Source organism: Hypomesus nipponensis, chromosome 6 (assembly GCF_054491055.1).
Source record: "Hypomesus nipponensis isolate SF chromosome 6, ASM5449105v1, whole genome shotgun sequence".
NCBI lineage: Eukaryota > Metazoa > Chordata > Actinopteri > Osmeriformes > Osmeridae > Hypomesus > Hypomesus nipponensis.
In genome coordinates this window covers 19,942,453-19,964,215 of record NC_140366.1, presented here as the reverse complement: position 1 = coordinate 19,964,215, position 21,763 = coordinate 19,942,453, and the positions used below count along the sequence as shown (strand labels likewise).

The 21,763-nt window shown below is 54.9% G+C and overlaps 1 protein-coding gene across 1 annotated transcript in view; it reads left to right on the top strand.

Annotated features, from left to right (window-relative positions):
- ncoa1 (nuclear receptor coactivator 1) overlaps positions 1-21,215 on the top strand; it is a 31,734-nt gene extending 10,519 nt beyond the window's left edge. The window contains exons 5-23 of the mRNA XM_084700236.1: positions 3,224-3,329; positions 6,227-6,393; positions 8,610-8,713; positions 9,279-9,456; positions 10,032-10,208; positions 10,308-10,406; positions 10,733-10,873; positions 11,201-11,348; positions 11,842-12,904; positions 13,918-14,701; positions 14,859-14,957; positions 15,745-15,871; positions 16,050-16,212; positions 16,674-16,946; positions 18,648-18,746; positions 18,861-19,230; positions 19,864-20,035; positions 20,201-20,378; positions 20,500-21,215. Coding sequence (XP_084556362.1) covers positions 3,241-3,329; positions 6,227-6,393; positions 8,610-8,713; positions 9,279-9,456; positions 10,032-10,208; positions 10,308-10,406; positions 10,733-10,873; positions 11,201-11,348; positions 11,842-12,904; positions 13,918-14,701; positions 14,859-14,957; positions 15,745-15,871; positions 16,050-16,212; positions 16,674-16,946; positions 18,648-18,746; positions 18,861-19,230; positions 19,864-20,035; positions 20,201-20,378; positions 20,500-20,667 — 4,599 coding nt within the window. The 5' untranslated portion in view covers positions 3,224-3,240 and the 3' untranslated portion in view covers positions 20,668-21,215. The remainder of the gene's footprint in view (positions 1-3,223; positions 3,330-6,226; positions 6,394-8,609; positions 8,714-9,278; positions 9,457-10,031; positions 10,209-10,307; positions 10,407-10,732; positions 10,874-11,200; positions 11,349-11,841; positions 12,905-13,917; positions 14,702-14,858; positions 14,958-15,744; positions 15,872-16,049; positions 16,213-16,673; positions 16,947-18,647; positions 18,747-18,860; positions 19,231-19,863; positions 20,036-20,200; positions 20,379-20,499) is intronic.
- The last annotated feature ends 548 nt before the right edge of the window (positions 21,216-21,763 follow it).

Below are 21,763 nucleotides of genomic sequence, written 5' to 3'. Positions count from 1 at the left end.
GGGGGACGCTGGAGCTGGGGGAGGCTGGAGCTGGGGAGGCTGGGGCTGGAGCTGGGGGAGGGCTGGGGAGGCTGGGGCTGGGGGAGGCTGGGGGTGGGGGAGGCTGGGGGTGGGGGAGGCTGGGGGTGTGGGCTGAAAAGTGCTCTTACAGATTACTTACTATTACTAATACTGTGCTATACTAATACTATGCTATACTACTACTATGCTATACTAATACTTGAATGATTCAACACTGGTTGTGTTGTTGACCCAAGTCCCTGAGTGTCTCCTGACCTCTCACCTTGAACAGGGAGGGTTTTTACCTCACACAGGGAGGGGGGATGGGAGAGGGGGAAGAGGGGGGAGGGGGCTCCAAAGAAGGGCTTTCTGAAGGGGGGTGGGTGTAAATAGATTTGAGTGTGTGTGTCAATTGCATGACTGCATATGTGTGTGTGTGTGTGTGTGTGTGTGTGCGTGTGTGCGTGTGTGCGTGTGTGTGTGTGTGTGTGTGTGTGTGTGTGTGTGTGTGTGTGTGTGTGTGTGTGTGTGTGTGTGTGTGTGTGTGTGTGTGTGTGTGTGTGTGTGTGTGTGTGTGTGTGTGAGAGAGAGATATATATATGAGAGAGGGGGAGTGAGCTGGGGTTATTGTGCCAGGCTGGGGCAGTGTTGATGGGGATCAGGTTAGTCAGATGACGCTCAGCTTCCCTGTAGAGCAGTCTGCTCTCCCACTCTGCTCTGCTTTGTATGCATCTTTTGGTTTTCCTCTTTTCTCTTTTTGTTTCTTTATCTCTCCTTTACCCTGTCTCCTTCCGTCTCCCTCTCTCTGTCCCTCCTTCCCTCTCTTTCTGTCACTCCCTCATTCTCACTCCCTCCCTCTCTCTGTCCCTCCTTCCCTCTCCCTCCCTCTCTCTGTCCCTCCTTCTCCCTCCCTCCCTCTCTCTGTCCCTCCTTCCCTCTCCCTCCCTCTCTCTGTCCCTCCTTCCCTCTCCCTCCCTCCCTCTCTCTCCCTCCCTCTCTGTCCCTCCTTCCCTCTCCCTCCCTCTCTCTGTCCCTCCTTCCCTCTCCCTCCCTCCCTCTCTCTCCCTCCCTCTCTCTGTCCCTCCTTCCCTCTCCCTCCCTCTCTCTGTCCCTCCCTTTTCCCTCCCTCTCTCTTCCTCAAAGCGGCATGACTGGGGAAGACCCACAGTAGTGTAAATACCCCCACTGTCTCACAATACGCTGTTGCTGCCATACTCTCCAGTCAGGGATGGAGGGATGGTGGATTTCAAAATCTACCAGCCACTCAATGTTTTTACCAGCCACTTTCTTGTTTAAACCGACAATGTGTAACTGCATGTGAAAATTAATACTACAAGATCTACAATACTTAAGCAGTTTCAAGTCTCAATGAAACATTCTTTCTCTCTTATACATACACAAACCACAAACTGATATACATTTCATTAAATGAGTAGGGCAGAATAAACAACAAACTAACATTCCTCCCCACTCCCAGTACAATTTACTTCTGCTCATCAGAATCAGATTCTGAAGTTTCAGAGGTGCTTTCCTGAGCGTTTTTCTTCCACGACAGGGCGAACCGCATCCCGACGCAAAGCAGAGGGGTGTAGCTTCGCTCTGAAGGGGCTTATTTTCCCAATAATGACAATGGCGTTCTATACATTATCCCGCTTATTACATGGCTACTTGTCCAAAAAATAACTGAACACAGTGTCTTTCTACAATGTATTTGTTACCATTCGTAGCGTTGAGCAGCAGAGAAATAGTTCACCAAAGACGTTGAACTTCATAGACGTTGAACATTTTAGGCTTCAAATCAGCTGACGGTGCTAAGCAACGGAGTACACTGGGGTCAAAAAGTTACCGGACTATTTGCGGAGTACGACGTAAGACGTGAATCCGAGGCAAAAGGCCACTTCTCTTAATACATAGCAACGGTCAACGTTCAAGTGAATGGCGCATTCTACAGCGTTAAGAACAGCCGTGTAATAATTTACTTTACCCGCCACGGTGGCCGGTAGGTGAAGCGAGTTTACCCGCCAGAACACAAACTCACCCGCATTTGGCTGGTGGCGGGTGCTAATTTCCATCCTTGTCTCCAGCAGACAGAGAGAGGGAGAAGATTACCCAGCTTCTGGTTCTGGTCCTGGTTTCTGGCCTCAATTTCTCGTCCTGGTTCTGGTCCTAGGGGGCTATCTTGTAAAACAGAATTCACTGTCATAGTTTTACGATGTTGTACTTGAGATATGATGTTGTTATTGTTGCACTGCCCTATCATCAGGATGATGTAATATCGAAGCTGAGATAATTGTATTTTTGCATGGTGTCTGGTAAATGCAGACTGTTCCTGACCATCAAAATACCACAGAAATATGCACTTATAACCCTTCATCTTCCCTTCATCATAAGTACTGTAAAATCACCCCTTCACCAACAGCCTCAGAGTAGCAGCTGATGAAGCAGGGGAGGTTAGGGTTAGCAGGGAGGGTTAGCGGGGAGGGTTAGCAGGGAGGGTTAGCAGGGAGGGTTAGCAGGGAGGGTTAGCAGGGAGGGTTAGCAGGGAGGGTTAGCAGGGAGGGTTAGGCTTAGCAGGGAGGTGCTGAAGCAGGGAGGTGCTGAAGCAGGGAGGTGCTGAAGCAGGGAGGTGCTTACTCCTCTCCCTCACACTAACTCCTCACACTAACTCCTCACACTAACTCCTCACACTAACTCCTCACATTAACTCCTCACACTAACTCCTTTTCCATTCTTCGCCTGCTGCTGCCTCATACACTGTTTTTTATTCGGTTGAAACCAGATGGAAGTGTTTTCTATAAAATAATTATGTTCAGCTCAGTTGAGTGTTGAGACAGAAACATAGAGGGAAAGAGCAAAAGGAAGGGAGAGGTAAGAGGCTAGCTGGTTTAGAGACTAGCTGGTTCAGAGGCTAGCTGGTTAAGAGGCTAGCTGGTTAAGAGGCTAGCTGGGCGAGAGACTAGCAGGTTAAAAGGATAGCTGGTTAAGAGGCTAGCTGGTTGAGAGACTAGCTGGTTAAAAGGCTAGCTGGTTGGAGGACTAGCTGGTTAAGACGGTGTGAGAGAGTCATGGCTGTAACATGTTTCCTGAAGTGCACTTTGTAGAAAGTGAAGGGGAGGGAAGGAGAGATGGAGACACAGCTAGGTAGATATCTCACTGGCTGTCAGGAAGCTATGTTGGTGATCTGTTGGTTGTTGATTGGTTGTACGCTCCTACTTCCTGTAAGGTGTGTTGAAGACCACCATGAGTGCAGTTGGAGAGAGCGTGCTGGACCCCACCCCCACAGAGTCCCGTAAGAGGAAGGGATCCCCATGTGACACCTCAGGACACAGGTAAGCACACCTGAGGATGAGGGTGGAGATGGTGAGGGTGGAGATGGTGAGGGTGGAGATGGTGAGGGTGGAGGTGGTGAGGGTGGAGGTGGTGAGGGTGGAGGTGGTGAGGGTGGAGGTGGTGAGGGTGGAGGTGGTGAGGGTGGAGGTGGTGAGGGTGGAGGTGGTGGAGGTGGTGAGGGTGGAGGTGGTGAGGGTGGAGGTGGTGAGGGTGGAGGTGGTGAGGGTGGAGGTGGTGAGGGTGGAGGTGGTGAGGGTGGAGATGGTGAGGGTGGAGGTGGTGAGGGTGGAGATGGTGAGGGTGTGTGAGAGTGTGTGTGGTAACACAGGGCCTGACGTGCACACACCCTGTCACTACGCGTGTAGCTGTGGCAATGCACTGACCTACTTTTACTGCTGCCCCCTCCGCACTCCAAGGGGAGGGAGTAGAGAGAGAGAGAGAGAGAGAGAGAGAGAGAGGTAGGATGGAGTAGAGAGAGAGAGAGGGAGGGAGTAGAGAGAGAGAGGGAGGTAGGATGGAGTAGAGAGGGAGGGAGGGAGTAGAGAGAGAGAGAGAGAGAGAGAGGTAGGATGGAGTAGAGAGGGAGGGAGGGAGTAGAGAGAGAGGGAGAGGTAGGATGGAGTAGGGAGGGAGGGAGGGAGTAGAGAGAGAGAGAGAGAGAGGTAGGATGGAGTAGAGAGGGAGGGAGGGAGTAGAGAGAGAGGGAGAGGTAGGATGGAGTAGAGAGGGAGGGAGGGAGTAGAGAGAGAGAGAGAGAGAGAGGTAGGATGGAGTAGAGAGGGAGGGAGGGAGGGAGTAGAGAGAGAGGGAGTAGAGAGAGAGGGATAAAGGGAGTAGAGAGAAGGAGGGATGGAGGGGAGGGAGTAGAGAGTGGGAGGGGATGGAGGGGAGGGAGTAGAGAGTGGGAGGGGAGGGAGGGGAGGGAGGGAGGGGAGGGAGTAGAGAGTGGGAGGGGAGGGAGGGGAGGGAGTAGAGAGTGGGAGGGGATGGAGGGGAGGGGAGGGAGTAGAGAGTGGGAGGGGAGGGAGGGGAGGGAGGGGAGGGAGTAGAGAGTGGGAGGGGAGGGAGGGGAGGGAGTAGAGAGTGGGAGGGAGTAGAGAGTGGGAGGGGAGGGAGGGGAGGGGAGGGAGTAGAGAGTGGGAGGGGAGGGAGGGGAGGGGAGGGAGTAGAGAGTGGGAGGGGAGGGAGGGGAGGGGAGGGAGTAGAGAGTGGGAGGGGAGGGAGGGGAGGGGAGGGAGTAGAGAGTGGGAGGGGAGGGGAAGGAGGGGAGGGAGTAGAGAGTGGGAGGGGAGGGAGGGGAGGGAGTAGAGAGTGGGAGGGGAGGGAGGGAGGGGAGGGAGTAGAGAGTGGGAGGGGAGGGGAGGGAGGGGAGGGAGTAGAGAGTGGGAGGGGAGGGAGGGGATGGAGGGAGGGGAGGGGAGGGAGGGGAGGGAGTACAGAGTGGGAGGGGAGGGAGGGGAGGGAGGGAGGGAGGGGAGGGGAGGGAGGGGAGGGAGTAGAGAGTGGGAGGGGAGGGAGTAGAGAGTGGGAGGGGAGGGAGTAGAGAGTGGGAGGGGAGGGAGTACAGAGTGGGAGGGGAGGGAGGGAGGGGAGGGAGGGGAGGGAGTAGAGAGTGGGAGGGGAGGGGAGGGGAGGGAGGGAGGGGAAGGAGTAGAGAGTGGGAGGGGAGGGAGGGGAGGGAGGGAGGGGAGGGGAGGGAGTAGAGAGTGGGAGGGGAGGGGAGGGAGGGAGGGAGGGAGGGAGGGAGGGAGGGAGGGAGGGAGGGGAGGGGAGGGGAGGGGAGGGGAGGGGAGGGGAGGGGAGGGGAGGGAGGGAGGGAGGGAGGGAGGGAGGGAGGGAGGGAGGGAGGGAGGGAGGGGAGGGGAGGGGAGGGGGGGAGGGGAGGGGAGGGGAGGGGAGGGGAGGGGAGGGGAGGGGAGGGGAGGGAGTAGAGAGTGGGAGGGGAGGGAGTAGAGAGTGGGAGGGAGGGGAGGGAGGGAGGGGAGGGAGGGGAGGGAGGGAGGGGAGGGAGTAGAGAGTGGGAGGGGAGGGAGGGGAGGGAGGGAGGGGAGGGAGTAGAGAGTGGGAGGGGAGGGAGGGGAGGGGAAGGAGTACAGAGTGGGAGGGGAGGGAGGGGATGGAGGGAGGGGAGGGAGTAGAGAGTGGGAGGGGAGGGGAGGGAGTACAGAGTGGGAGGGGATGGTAGTGTTACATTGTCTGTCTTCTCATTATCTTTGTCAGGTGACCCCCTGCTGGGAGAGAGAACATTAAACTACAGTGAGACTGTACCCCCCCCCCCCCTCAACCGCCTGTCTCTCCAGCTCTGTAAACTGTCTGCTTATCTCTCCAGTGTGCTTGATTTCAAGCATCTGTCTCTCTTTCTTTTCTCTCCAGTAATCCCTCTTTTCCTCCTCTCTCTCTCCACCCTCTCTGTCTCCGCCCTCTCTCTCTCCACCCTCTCTCTCTCCACCCTCTCTCTCTCCACCCTCTCTCTCCTCTCTCTCTCCAGTAATCCCTCTCTCCACCCTCTCTCTCTCCACCCTCTCTCTCTCCACCCTCTCTCTCTCCACCCTCTCTCTCCTCTCTCTCTCCAGTAATCCCTCTCTCCACCCTCTCTCTCTCCACCCTCTCTCTCCTCTTCTGCTCAGTCTCTCTTTCTCTCTCTGATCTGTAGCTTTTATAAACCATTCATTATTGAGAGGTCTGCTGTCTCTCTCCTCCTCCTCTAATCCTCTCAGTATAAGTGGTCTGGATGTGTGGATTCTCTCCCAGCTGTGTCACATGATCATTTGTTCTCCCAGCTGTGTCACATGATCATTTGTTCTCCCAGCTGTACTAGAGATGACAGTCCACATGTTTCTAACCCGTGTGTGTGTGCTGTGTGTGTGCGTGTGTGCGTGTGTGTGTGTGTGTGTAGTGGGGAGCAGAGGAGGAGGCTGCTGCAGTGTCGCTACATTGAGGAGCTGGCTGACCTGCTCTCAGCCAACATGGCCGACATCGCCAGCCTGAACGTGAAGCCAGACAAGCACCACATCCTGAAGAACACCCTGCTGCAGATCCAGCAGATCAAACACAGAGAGCAGGGTACAGCACACACACACACACACACACACACAGCATACACGCACACACACAGCACACACACACACACAGCATACACGCACACACACAGCACACACACACACACACACAGCATACACGCACACACACAGCACACACACACACACACACAGCACACACACACACACACACACAGCATACACGCACACAACATCCCTGTGTTGCGATCTCCCCCACTGTGATTTAGGTCAGTGCTTTAGTGTTTCTAACTCTGAGCGACACCATCACTCTGAGCAACACCATCACCCTGAGCAACACCATCACCCTGAGCAACACCATCACCCTGAGCAACACCATCACCCTGAGCAACACCATCACCCTGAGCAACACCATCACCCTGAGCAACACCATCACTCTGAATGACAGCATCACTCTGAGCGACACCATCACCCTGAGCAACACCATCACTCTGAACGACACCATCACTCTGAGCAACACCATCACCCTGAGCAACACCATCACCCTGAGCAACACCATCACCCTGAGCAACACCATCACCCTGAGCAACACCATCACTCTGAGCAACACCATCACCCTGAGCAACACCATCACCCTGAGCAACACCATCACCCTGAGCAACACCATCACCCTGAGCAACACCATCACCACAAGGACATGTTATTCATCTGACTGAGGCTTTTATACAAAGTTATCAAGGATCAGAAAAGGCTGTCCTGTTCAACCCAGGCTCCTCTAAAGGCCCTGGACCGACACCTCCCTACCACCTCCACACACACACACCTCCCTACCACCTCCACACACACACACCTCCCTACCACCTCCACACACACACACCTCCCTACCACCTACACACACACACACACACACCTCCCTACCACCTCCACACACACACACACACACCTCCCTACCACCTCCACACACACACACACACACCTCCCTACCACCTCCACACACACACACACACACCTCCCTACCACCTCCACACACACACACCTCCCTACCACCTCCACACACACACACACCTCCCTACCACCTCCACACACACACACACACACCTCCCTACCACCTCCACACACACATGCAAACGCACAAACTGACACTGGGCCCCTCTCCTAGTGTTTTTCAAGCTGAGGGGGAGGGGGCGTGTGTGAACACAGCCAATAGCTAAGCAGCTTTCCCCTCTGACCTTGTGCAAGAGGGGCCTCTCTCTCTCACACACACACTTTCCTGGTTTCCTTTTCCCCCTGCCCTGCAATGAACACACACACACATAGATACACAGAACTAGCCCCTACTCTGTCACCCCCCAGCTCTCCTCTCTCTCTCCTCTCTCCCCTCTCTCTCTCTCCCCTTTCTCTCTCTCTGTCTCTCTCTCTCTCCCCTCTCTCTCCTCTCTCTTCTCTCTCCCTTCTCTCCTCTCTCCCCCTCTCTCTCCTCTCTCCCCCTTTCTCCCCATCCTTCTTCCACTCTCTCCTCTCTCTCCCCTCTCCCCATCTTTCCTCCTCTCTCTCCCCCATCTCTCTCCCCCATCTCTCTCTCCATCTCTCTCCCCCATCTCTCTCCCCCATCTCTCTCCCCCATCTCTCTCCCCCATCTCTCTCCCCCATCTCTCTCCCCCATCTCTCTCCCCCATCTCTCTCCCCCATCTCTCTCCCCCATCTCTCCCCCCCATCTCTCTCCCCCATCTCTCTCCCCCATCTCTCTCCCCCATCTCTCCCCCATCTCTCTCCCCCATCTCTCCCCCCCATCTCTCTCCCCCATCTCTCTCCCCCATCTCTCTCTCCCATCTCTCTCCCTTCTCCTTCACCGCTCCTCTACACCAGATGTCAAACTGAGAGATTAACAAGAGAACAGAAATCACATCCCGGACATCAGAAAAAATCAAACCCCAAGTATTATATTGTACAATTATTAGGGGTGGGAATCTTTTGGTACCTCCTGATTCGATTCAAATTGATTCTTGGGGTCACAAATTTATTAAAAATCGATTCGAATTTTTTTTGCATTTGTGAATCAATGTGAATCGCTATAAGACTGAATTGCGATTCAATAGTGAATCTATTTTTCCCCCCACCCCTAACAATTATATTATAAAATATTTCATATTTAAAAGGACACTAAATGTACAATTCCTGGTCTGGTGTGGTCAGCACCCTGGTCTATTGTATTAACATGCCTCTCCTCCTCTCTCTGTCCCCCTCCTTCCCCCCTCCTCCCAGAGAGCGCAGCGCTGATGGTGGATGACGACGTGCAGAAGAGTGACATCTCGTCCAGCAGCCAGGGTCTGGTGGAGAAGGAGGCCCTGGGGCCCATGCTGCTAGAGGTAACACACTCAATAAAGCTGGCTGGGGTTTGAATCCCCCCCATGGGTTAGGGTTAGTCAAACACGGGGGTCTGGTGATCCATCCTGTCAGTCAGGCTTCCTCACCCCCCTCTCTCCCCCCTCCCCCCCTCCCTCCCCCCTCCCTCCCCCCTCCCTCCCCCTCTCTCCCTCCCCCTCACCCCCCTGCCCCCCTCCCTCCCCTCTCTCTCCCTCCCTCCCCCTCACCTCCCTCCCCCCCCCCCCTCTCTCCCTCCCTCCCCCTCACCTCCCTCCCCCCCCCCTCCCTCCCTCCCTCCCCCTCACCTCCCTCCCCCCCCCTCTCTCCCTCCCCCCCCCTCTCTCCCTCCCTCCCCCTCACCTCCCTCCCCCCTCCCCCCCTCTCTCCCTCCCTCCCCCTCACCTCCCTCCCCCCCTCCCCCCCCTCTCTCCCTCCCTCCCCCTCACCTCCCTCCCCCCCTCCCCCCCCCCTCTCTCCCTCCCCCTCACCTCCCTCCCCCCCTCCCCCCCCCTCTCTCCCTCCCTCCCCCTCACCTCCCTCCCCTCTCTCCCTCCCTCCCCCCCCCAGGCCCTGGATGGGTTCTTCTTCGTGGTGAACCGGGAGGGACGCATCGTGTTTGTGTCGGAGAACGTGAGGGGTTACCTAGGTTACGGGCAGGAGGAGCTCATGACGTCCAGCGTGTACAGCATCCTCCACGTGGGAGATCACAACGAGTTCATACGAACCCTGCTGCCCCGGAGTCTGGGTGAGGAGGGGGGAGGGGGGAGGGAGGGAGGGAGGGGAGGGGGGAGGAGGGAGAGAGGGGGAGGAGGAAGAGAAGGGAAAGGGAGAGAGGGGGAGGAGGAAGAGAGGGGAGAGGGGGAGAAGGAAGAGAGGGGAGAGGGAGAGAGGGGGAGGGGGGAGGAGGGAGAGAGGAGAGAGGGGGAGAAGGAAGAGAGGGGAGAGGGAGAGAGGGGGGAGGAGGGAGAGAGGGGGAAGGGAAAGAGGGGAGAGGGAGAGAGGGGGGGAGGGAGAGAGGGGGGAGGAGGAAGAAAGGGGAGATGGGGAGGAGTGGGAGAGGGAGAGAGGGGGGAGGGAGAGAGGAGGGAGGGGAGAGAGAGAGGGGAGGAGGGAGAGAGAGAGGGGGACGAGGGAGAGAGGGAGGGGAGAGAGAGGAGGGAGGGGAGAGAGAGTGGGGAGAAGGGTGAAGAGGGGAGAGAGAGGGTAAGAGGGGAGGTGGAAGGAGGGGAGAGAGGGAGGGATAGGGAGGAGTGGCAGAAATGGCAGAAATGTGGTGGATATGATCATGTTGAAAGAGTGTGTGTGTGTGTGTGTGTGTAGTGAACGGGGTCCCCTGGTCCCAGGAGGGGGGCAGCAGCAGTCGTGTGTTCTGCTGCCGCCTGCTGAAGCGACCTCCAGACGAGGGGCGCTCTGACAACCTGGACGCCCGGCAACAGTACAAGCTCATGCAATGCTTCACCGTGTCTCAGCCAATCAGCATGCAGCACGAGGGAGACGGTGAGACACACATCTCTGCTTCTGTCATCGTTGACCTGATGTGACCCCTGTGTGACCTCTTGGTGACCTCTTGGTGACCCCTGTGTGACCTCTGTCCAGACCTGCAGAGCTGCCTGATCTGTATAGCGTGCCGGGTGCCCCGCCCTTCCCCCCTCCCTGTCAGCACAGAGTCCTTCATCACCAAGCAAGACCCTACAGGTAACCTTTCACCCTTGACCTCTAGCGCTGGCCCCCTTTTACTGAACCCTCCTCGTCCCCTGCCTGCCTGCCTGCCTGCCTGCCTGCCTGCCTGCCTGCCTGCCTGCCTGCCTGCCTGCCTGCCTGCCTGCCTGCCTGCCTGCCTGCCTGCCTGCCTGTCTGTCTGTCTGTCTGTCTGTCTGTCTGTCTGTCTGCCTGTCTGTCTCTGTCTGCCTGCCTGCCTGTCTTCCTGTCTGTCTGTCTGCCTGTCTGCCTGTCTGTATGTCTGTCTGTCTGTCTGTCTGTCTGTCTGTCTGTCTGAGAGTTCTGACCTGTCTCTCCCCCAGGGAAGATCATCTCCATAGAGACGAGTGGTCTTCGAGCGTCAGGGCGAGCGGGCTGGGAAGACGTGGTGAGGAAGTGCATCTACGCCTTCTTTCAGCCACAGGGTAGAGAACCCTCACACGCCAAGAAACTGCTGCACGAGGGTGAGGGTAGGGGAGGGGGGAGGGGGGAGGGGGGAGGGTGAGGGCTGGGGGGAGGGGGGAGGGGAGGGGTGGGGGGAAGGGAGGGGGGCGGGGGGGGGGTGGGAGGGGGGGAGGGGAGGGGTGGGGGGAGGGGTGGGGGGAAGGGAGGGGGGCGGGGGGGGGGGTGGGAGGTGGGCGGGGGGGGGTGGGAGGGGGGGAGGGGAGGGGGGAAGGGAGGGGGGTGGTGGGAGGGGGGGGGGGGGGCTGGGGGGAGGGGATGGGGGGGGGGGTGGGGGGATGGAGGAAATGTGTGTTTTTGACATGTTTCTTCTCTGTGTGTGCGCACAGTGATGACCCATGGTACAGCCATCAGTCCTCTATACCGGGTCACCCTGAGTGATGGCTCTCCCCTCAGCGCTCAGACACGCTGCAAGTTCTGCTGCCCTCCCAAAACTGCCACTCAGCCCTTCATCCTGGGCATACACACTATCGACAGGTACACACACACACACACACTATCGACAGGTACACACACACACACACTATCGACAGGTACACACACACACACACACTATCGACAGGTACACACACACACACACACTATCAACAGGTACACACACACACACACACTATCGACAGGTACACACACACACACACACTATCGACAGGTACATACACACACACACACACACTATCGACAGGTACACACACACACACACACTATCGACAGGTACATACACACACACACACACACTATCGACAGGTACATACACACACACACACACTATCGACAGGTACACACACACACACTATCGACAGGTACATACACACACACACACACACAATCGACAGGTACATACACACACACACACACACACTATCGACAGGTACACACACACTATCGACAGGTACACACACACACACACACACTATCGACAGGTACGCACTCTATCCCTCCCAGCTCATATTTTGTGTTTCTCTCCCTCCAGGGAACACAACACAGCTAGCTCTCAGGAACACACTACCCCCAGCCTTCCACTGGCCCAGGGCAGCCCAACCCAGCCCTCCCGCTCCCCTGCCCTCCCCCCGGGCAGCGAGAGCCAAGCCCCAGGCCTGCCCTCAGGCCTAAACCTCAACAATGGCAACAGCTCCGCCCACGGACACGCCCCCGCCACGCCCACAGACTATCTTATACCCAATCAAATGTGCCCTCAGCAGGTCAACAGCCCCTCCCCCCTGGGGAGTCCAATCACAGCCGCCCCTACCTCCTTCATGTCTCCCAGACGGCCGCGTGCGAGCCCCGGTCTGGGAGGAAAGCCCTTCTCCCCCTCCACGCCCGGCCTCCACGCCCCGGCCGGAGCAGGGGCAGCGGGTGGAGGGGGCTGCCTCAGCAGGCAGCACTCTGGTGGAGACGGGGGAGCCGCAATGCCCATGGGCTTCTCGCTGCCCTCCCCTCTTCCCCAGAGACAAGCCAGCACCCCCACCTCCTCCCCCGCACGCCCCCCCCCTGCCAAACCCCCCGAGGGGGGAGGAGGGGACGGAGTCAAAGCCCCCACTACCTCTCAGCTGGGCAACCCCAAACTCAGCCAGCTCCTGGACACCAACGGGGCAAAGCCTAGCAACCACACCTCTCCTCCCCCCAACCCCCCCCCTCAATGCCCCTCCCCCCTCACCTCTTCTCCCCCAACCCCCCCCCCACAGTGCCCCACCTCCCACAGCTCCCTCACTGAACGCCACAAGATCCTCCACCGGCTGCTCCAGGACAGCGGCCCCTGCGAGGGGGGTCCGGAGGCCGGGGGGCCCAGGAGGGACGTGGAGGTGAAGAAGGAACCCCAGCATGTTGCAGCGCCCCCTACGCCTGGTTCCAGGGAACCTCAGGATCACCAGCTGCTACGCTTCCTGCTGGATACGGACGAGAAGGACCTAGCCGACCTCCCGCCCCCCGCGGTGCTCAGCCTGCACACTATCAAGGTGAAGGCCAGGAGAGCCACAGGGGAGGGTCTTCCTGGGGGAGACGCCATGCCTGGGGGAGACACCTGGCCACAAGACACGGTACTGACAGCCAGAACATGTTGGGTAGGTTCTAGGTAGAGCTGGTGTTATGGTAGGTTCTAGGTAGAACTGGTGTTATGGTAGGTTCTAGGTAGAACTGGTGTTATGGTAGGTTCTACGTAGAGCTGGTGTTATGGTAGGTTCTAGGTAGAGCTGGTGTTATGGTAGGTTCTAGGTAGAGCATTTAAGAAAGAAATGGTTATATAGAGAAAAAATGCAACCTTTCAAACCTATATATATTTTTTTTTTCATTCAACCTTTCATTTTTTTTTTACTGAAACTTGTTTTTCACACACGACATAAAAACGTCTCAAATTTATTTTTAGGTATTTTTTTGTACAACTTCTTTTCTATTTTCTTCTTTTAAGCTTTCAAAACTTTGTAGGGTTAGTAACTAATTAACCCTAACTACGTTTAAAAAATATATATATTTTACAACCTGTCAAATATATTAAATACCAATTAATTTTTTCACACACGACACGTTTCAAGTTCTTTTTAACTTTTTTTTCAACCTTAGGAAAACTTCAGAAACTTCACACAGTGTGAAGGGAGAGGAGAGAGAGAAATCATGCCACCAAATACAGATTACAAGTAATGTCTTTCTGCTAAATGTCACAAATGACACAAATGATATTTTTACTGATACCTCCGTTACAGTACTTATGTAGATTTTTCTGGTATCAGTACTCTTGACTTTCGCAAATGAATTGGAACTGTTTCGAGGCAACGATCAAGAAACGAATTGCCTGTAGTGTGAAAACAGCTTCATCTCACACGTCCGTTTGTTTGGTTTTTGCAATATAAAGCCTGATTATACAGTACGTACCAGTCAAAAGTTTGGAAACGTGTCCAAACTTGACTGGCAGTGTAGCTATTCCGTCATTCTTTTAGGGGGGTGGGAGGTCCTCATCAAGTACTCATCAATGATGCAAACGTTTTTTCATACATAGGTCCTCCAGGAAGGTGTCCAACACTAGACCAGCCCACCTGATCCTCTCTCTCTCTCCTAGTTCTCCAGTGACCTGGACCCTCTGTTCCACCTGCTGCCCACCCTCAGGGGCCTCCCGGGGGACCAGCAGGGCGGCGAGGAGGCCGGGGACCCCCAAATCCAGACACAACCTCAACCTCAGCTCCAGTCCCCATCACAACCTCAGCTCCAGTCCCCCACACAACTTCAGCTCCAGTCCCCCACACAACCTCAGCTCCAGTCCCCATCACAACCTCAGCTCCAGTCCCCATCACAACCTCAGCTCCAGTCCCCATCACAACCTCAGCTCCAGTCCCCATTACAACCTCAGCTCCAGTCCCCATTACAACCTCAGCTCCAGTCCCCATTACAACCTCAGCTCCAGTCCCCATTACAACCTCAGCTCCAGTCCCCCACACAACCTCAGCTCCAGTCCCCCACACAACCTCAGCTCCAGTCCCCATCACAACCTCAGCTCCAGTCCCCATCACAACCTCAGCTCCAGTCCCCATCACAACCTCAGCACCAGTCCCCCACACAACCTCAGCTCCAGTCCCCATCACAACCTCAGCGCCAGTCCCCCACACAATCTCAGCTCCAGTCCCCATCACAACCTCAGCTCCAGTCCCCCACACAACCTCAGCTCCAGTCCCCCACACAACCTCAGCTCCAGTCCCCTGTCTCCCAGCTCCATTTACAGTCACCAACCCAGTCCCAGGTCAAGATTCAGTCACCCTCCCAACCCCAGTCTCAGCCTCAGTCCAACAAAGACAAGATTCCCAGGACTGTCACCATCAAGCAGGAGTCCCCTGGAACCCCGGTCCGAGGTACGTTCCTGCCGCCAGGTCGGGGTGCTGGGTCAGGCAAGGAGGCACCCTAATCTCTGCCTCTTCCTGTCTAACAGCGAGCTGTTCCCTGACCCGTCTCACTTCCTGTCCGTTGTGTGTGCGTATGTACGTGTCTGTGCATGCGTGTGTGTTCCAGGGCTCAGTGATGGAGGCCCGGCCTCCGCCTGCAGTCTGCACCTCCAGTCTCCCTTTGATGTCTGCAGCAGCAACACCCGGGACCAGGACCAGACCCCAGGTTAGCCTCCCAGAGAAAGCTCCAGTCCCTGCCAACACCCTGCCAGCGCAGCGGTGCGCCCCAGTGCAGTGAGTGCGCCCCAGTGCAGTGAGTGCGCCCCAGCGCAGTGAGTGCGCCCCAGTGCAGTGAGTGCGCCCCAGCGCAGTGAGTGCGCCCCAGTGCAGTGAGTGCGCCCCAGCGCAGTGAGTGCGCCCCAGTGCAGTGAGTGCGCCCCAGTGCAGTGAGTGCGCCCCAGCGCAGTGAGTGCGCCCCAGTGCAGTGAGTGCGCCCCAGCGCAGTGAGTGCGTTCCAGCGCAGCGGTGCGCCTCAGTGCAGTGAGTGCGCCCCAGCGCAGTGAGTGCGCCCCAGCGCAGTGAGAAACTCAATCATGTTTCTGAAGACCTTTTTCTAGTCAAGTGTCAGACTGATAAACAAATCGATACGTGAAGTAATAAGAATAATGATGATGCGTTGTATTTATAGTGCTGATATCATTATCAAGGCCATCTCAGGGTGCCTACAATCATAACATGACAATCAAGCAGGAAATAAATCGTATTAAACAAACAGATACAAACATATGCATCCACACTGTATATTAGTGTGAGGGTTTCCCCATTTAGAGATGTCTGTACTGGAGCCTCTCTTACCTCACTGTTCTCACTCTCCCCTCTTTCCCCTCCCCCCTCTCCTCTCTCTCCCCCTCTCTCCTCTCTCTCTCCTCTCTCTCTTCCCTCTTACTGTCCTCTCTCTGTCCTCTCTCCCTCTTTCTCCTCTCTCTCCTTTCTCTCTCTCTCTTTCTCTCCAGGGCTGGCTGAGATGCAGCACACAGACTTGGTTGGGTCTCAGTTCCAGCCTCTACCTCTGATGGAGCCTGTGCCCTTTGAGCCTGGCGTGGGAGACCCTGTACACGGCCCGCTGTCGTCACACCAGGAGTGAGTCTGTCACACACACACACACTCCTTTACGTCTACTCAGGTGCTGGGTGCCAAGTTCTTCAGCCCTGCTGTCCACACACACACAAACAGACACGCACAAATACACAAAAAGGTTTGTAATTTCTCTGCGTGTGTCTGGTGTGTCTCTGGTCGCTGTGTGTGTGTGTGTGAGCAGGCAGGGCGCGTGCCCCCTGGATGAGCTGCTGTGCCCACCCACCACCCCTGAGGGCCGCAGCGATGAGAAGGCTCTCTTGGAGCAGCTGCTCTGCTTCCTCAGTCGAGACGAGAGTCAGCTGGCCGAGCTGGACCGAGCCCTGGGGATAGACAAGCTGGTCCAGGTGAGGAGGGGGTGGAGCCCTGGGGATAGACAAGCTGGTCCAGGTGAGGAGGGGGTGGAGCCCTGGGGATAGACAAGCTGGTCCAGGTGAGGAGGGGGTGGAGCCCTGGGGATAGACAAGCTGGTCCAGGTGAGGAGGGGGTGGAGAGATAGAGAGATGGAGGGATTGATGGATGGAGAGAAAGAGGGATGGAGAGATGGAGAGGAGATGTTTTCATGCAGCTTGTTCCCTGCTCTTGCAGCATGTGCAGGCTGTAAACCAGGCTTCACCAGGATCAACACTTTCATAGAACTTTAGTTTACAGTTTTCTGAGTAAAGTAAGAGATTATTGAATAACTTCTTATTAACTTGCCAAATCCCTGAATTCATCAAACCATATGTGTTATTCAGAGCTTCTCTTCTGTGTTCAGGGTCTGCAGTGTTAACTCTGTAACGCCCTCCTCTCTCCTTCCCTTCCACAGGGAGGCTGTTTTGACCTTGTGCCCGCCACAGCTGCCTCCGTCACCCTGGACCCCAAACTGCCCAGCTACCCCGGCCAGTTCCCCCCCGGCTCTGCAGCCTCCTTTCCCCAGGAGGTCGGAGGCCCAGTCACAGCCTTTGGGGGCCCTCGGGGGGCCTTCCCGGGGGGGCTAAGGCCGGGGGTTGCCAGAGCTCCGGGCGTGGCCGGACCCATGAGGCTTCCTCCCAACCAGCTGAGACTGCAACTGCAGCAGAGGCTACAGGGCCCCCAGCAGGTATGGAGAAGACCTTCAGGGCCCCGCCTCGGCCTCCCTGCCTCTACTTCCCTGCCTCAGCCTACCTGCTTCTGCCTCTCTACCTCCCTGCCTCTCTGTCCTCAGATGTCCTTGTTTCCTATCCTCCTTTTTCTTTCCTTTCTTGGAATTGATCCTTTCTTTCTCAGGAGATTTCCTCCTTCGTGTCTCACCTCAGCCTTCCTCTCCTCCTCTCTGATGTCACCCTCCTTTATCATTGTTGGAATGCTGCTTCAGCATTCCAAGTATTATTCTTTGAATCTTTATTCAACTTCTTCTCTTTCTTCCACGACACCTTTCAGCGCTTTCAAATCTTCAGCTATTAAAACCGTTCAGCTATCAAAAAATTCAGCAGTTCAGGCTTTGACTGCTAAATCTTTTCAGCTTTGTACTTATTATGCTTGAATTAATATAAATCAATATTCATAATATATTTTACATGGTTTTCCAATTGAGTTTTTTTTTCCAAATCCTCGCAATCCTCTTAAACTTCTTCAACTTTCAAATCCTTCTTCTTCCTCAGTCAAACAGCTTTTTGATATCTATTCAACTTTTTTTATATCACTGATTGTTTCATAAATTTTTTAAACCGTTTGTGAGATTTACATGGGTGTGTACGTGCCTAGAGTGCTGACTGAAACGCTTAGAGTGGAGGGGAGCTTCGAAATCAGTTTCAAAAAGTATTTCTAGTTTGCCAGCATTGCCACAATTTTCGCTCTTCATGCTTCGTTTTTGGATCAATAGGTAGCTAATTTTGTGCTGGTCGTAGTCAGTTGTCTGTGGAATCCAAAAGACTTAAACATTTGTTCAGAGCCCCACGAAAGTGAATAAAGTCCAACTCTCGCCCCACAGAGTCCAATGCAAATCTGGTGACAAATTTGTCAGAGAAGGCAAAAATAGATTTAAAAACTGCCGGTAGAGTCGTATTTCTGACCGCACAGACATATAAATCTCTGCTTTCGGCAGAGTCTTGGGTCTCTTATTTTTTGGATTGGACGTATAGTATGCGTCTAGGTTAACTTGTTTGAGGTGTGGATTCTAGCTAAATTTCTATTATTCTCTGCCCTCAGAACGTTAGCAATCATAGCTGCACCATCACCGTGGCAACCACACAAACAAGCGCCTGTCTCTTACACAGGTGATTGGTATTAGCTGATTAGTGGAGACACAAGACAAGCGATTCAGTCAACTCGTCTCATTAAAAGACTAAGAGCAACACAACTACTACTAATTCTGCAGATGCTGCTAATATCTCTTTTGCTAACTACTATGCTAATGGTACTGTTTTGTTCTACTACGCCACTGAGTGCGTTCACTTGACCATGAGAAACGCCATAGCAATTGTCGGTTTATGCCAATAATACGATTACTCCGTTTACATGTGAAATTAGTTATGCGATTACTCAAACACGTCTACATGATTGTTTTTATTAATCTTTCGTATGAATCCAATTTTTTTTAAATTAATTTCAGCTTTCAGCTTTCAGCTTGCGGGTATTTTCTTATTTCTGTATTTTCAGCCATTTAAAAAAACATATTTCAGATTTCAGTATTCCAACGCATTTTCAGGAGGAAATGCATGTTCTAGTTCTTATCTCTGTCCTCTAGTCCTCAACTCATCTATCAGCAGCCTAACTCACACTCTTTCTCTTTATCTCTCCCTCTTTCCTCGCTCTCTCTCAGCTGCAGAGTAGACTAGCAGCTATGGGCCAGTTTCCAGGGGGAACGCACGTTGCCATGGGGATGCGTCAGGGATTGCCGCAACCTCAAATGCCCTCTCAAGTGAGTCACATACACTTCCTACACCGTGTTATTTCTGGGGCTTGCTCAGTTTAGTATGAAGCTGTGAACGTAAAACACCTTTATTCCCTCCCTCCCCCCCCCCCCCCACTCCAGCCTCCCCTCAACGCCCAGATGATGGCCCAGAGGCAGAGGGAGCTGTACAGCCTTCAGCACCGCCAGCGCCAACTGCTCCAGCAGAAGGTCCTGATGATGAGGGGCCTGGGGGGACCAGGGGCCAGCCTGGGGGGGCTGGGGGCCCCAAAGCCCCCTCCCCAGAGCCAGTCTCAGCAGTTCAACTTCTCTCCAGGCTACAGCCCCCTGCCGGGGAACCCCCCCACCTCGCCCAGCAACTTCAGCATGGGGGGGGGCCTGGACCCCAAGGGGCCTGGAAGGGGGGCCCTTGGGCCCCTGATGGGCCAGGGGGACTTTGGGGGCCCTGGGGCCAGCTCGGCGGGGCAGCAGGGGCTCCTCCAGCAGTTTGGGGGTGAGTCACATCCCTTTTTTAGCTGCGTGTGTGTGTGTTTCATGACTGTGTGTGTGTTTCATGATTGTGTGTGTGTGTTTCATGACTGTGTGTGTGTTTCATGACTTTGTGTGTGTTTCATGACTGTGTGTGTGTGTGTTTCATGACTCTGTGTGTGTGTGTTTCATGACTCTGTGTGTGTGTTTCATGACTGTGTGTGTGTTTCATGACTGGGTGTGTGTGTTTCATGACTGTGTGTGTGTGTTTCATGATTGTGTGTGTGTGTTTCATGACTGTGTGTGTGTTTCATGACTGTGTGTGTGTGTGTTTCATGACTGTGTGTGTGTGTGTTTCATGACTGTGTGTGTGTGTGTTTCATGACTGTGTGTGTGTGTTTCATGACTGTGTGTGTGTTTCATGACTGTGTGTGTGTGTGTTTCATGACTGTGTGTGTGTGTGTTTCATGACTGTGTGTGTGTGTGTTTCATGACTGTGTGTGTGTTTCATGACTGTGTGTGTGTTTCATGACTGTGTGTGTGTTTCATGACTGTGTGTGTGTGTTTCATGACTGTGTGTGTGTGTGTGTGTTTCATGACTGTTTGTGTGTGTTTCATGACTGTGTGTGTGTGTGTTTCATGACTGTGTGTGTTGCAGGGATGATCCAGAAGCAGGAATGTTCATTCCCCTCAGAGCTCAGCCCCACCAGTCCCCTCCTCTCTCCTCACAACTCACACTCCCAGAGTCCCCAGCTGCAGCAGGCCCCGCCCCCTTCTGGGTACCAGTCAGCTGACATGAAGAGCTGGCAGCAGGCTGGTTTAGGCAACAGGTAAGACACACACACATATACACATAGATGTACACATATATACATACACACATGATACACACACAGACATACAAACACACTTTTAGATTGAGGTAATAATAACAAAACCTGTATTTGTGTGTGTTTTATGACTGTGTGTGTTTGTGTGTGTGTTCCCTGGTCCAGCTTGTTCAGCACAGCAGGTCAGAGTTTTGGCCAGCAGGGGGTGTACAACAACATGAGCATCACCGTGGCGATGGCTGGCTCCTCCGGGGCCCTCAGCTCCCTACCTCCAATGGGTCCGCCCGTCGCAATGGGCAACAGTAACCTCGGCAACGCTGGCTCGATGTGCGGCGACCAGCAGGTGAGGTTCTACCCGTCACCCCTCAACCCCCCCCTCCCCTCCCCCAGTCTTCTCTACGTCACCAGAATTGTCTTGCCTGTTGCAACATAAACACACAGTGTACCCCCCCCCCCCCTCCCAGGTGCAGCAGCTGCAGGTGTTTGCTGACGTCCAGTGTACCGTCAACCTGGTGGGCAGTGACTCCTACCTGGCCCAGCAGGGGGCCCTCGCCCCCCAGAAGCCCCCCCTGGTGCCCCAGAGCGGCCAGGCCCAGCAGAAGAGCCTGCTGCAGCAGCTGCTGACAGAGTAACCCCGCTCCCCCCGCTCCCCCCGCCACCGTTACCTCTCTGCCTCTCTCTCTGGTTCCTGTCTGGTCTGGTGGGCTGAGGACTGTCTGGCCCAGCCTCTGGTTCTCACTGCTGGTAACCTTCTTTAGAACACAGAAGTCCACTTCCTGGTTCGGGGGAATTGTCACGTTCCGGATTTGCCAAGTCGTCGCCACCGCCGCCGTCATCTTATCAGGACCGACTGACCTCGTCTGTTTCTGATTGACCAGTTTCGTCAGGTCGCCGCAGTGCATCCTGGGAGAGCGTGCAGCTGGGGTCAGCTCCAGGGTTGCCTCTCTCTCCCACAGGGCGGGCGTCGTCCTTGTTGTTGTCAGGACAACGTTGTGGGATTGTTAGGGTTGCGACCTCTGCAATGGGATAGCTCAGTTTCAGCTGGCTCTGTGACTGGCTGGCTCTCTCTGCTGCAGTGCCTGATGGGAGTTTGAGTTTCAAAACTCTTCTTCTACTCTTCTTTTTTTTGTTTATGTTGTCGTTGTTGATCTCTGCTGTGGCCGTGGGCCGGGCCTGGACATGGGGGTGGGGGGTGGGGCATGGGGGCGGGGCATGGGGGCGGGGGGCGGGGGGCGGGACATGGTGATGGCCCGGCCGGCAGGCAGGCAGGATGCTGCTCATGTCTTTCACCGAGCGACTCGCTCCAACTCAACTACACCTGGCTGTCTCACCTGGCTGTCTCACCTGGCTGTCTCAGTCACGTTCCTCTCAGCAGCTGTGAAGAGGGGCCCTGTCAGGATCTCTCCTCCTCCTCTCTTCTCCTCCACCTCTCCCTCCTCTGCTCTCTCTCTGTCTCTGGCCTATCAGTGTTGTTAAGCCTCATGCACCGTGCAGGCAGGTAGTATTGTCCAGCTCAGACAGACAGACGTTGGGATGTCTTCACTCTTATTAAACAGCAACTCAGTCTATACATTGTGATTCAATGCAGGTTCTTTTTGTTTTTCCTTTTTTTAATTTTTTTTTTATTCAAGAGTCTAATAATATCAGTTCTGATGTTTCACATCATGGACATGTAACACTGCTAAAATGTAACGTTGTTGTATTGGGATAGCTCTGTCTTCTTCTGTA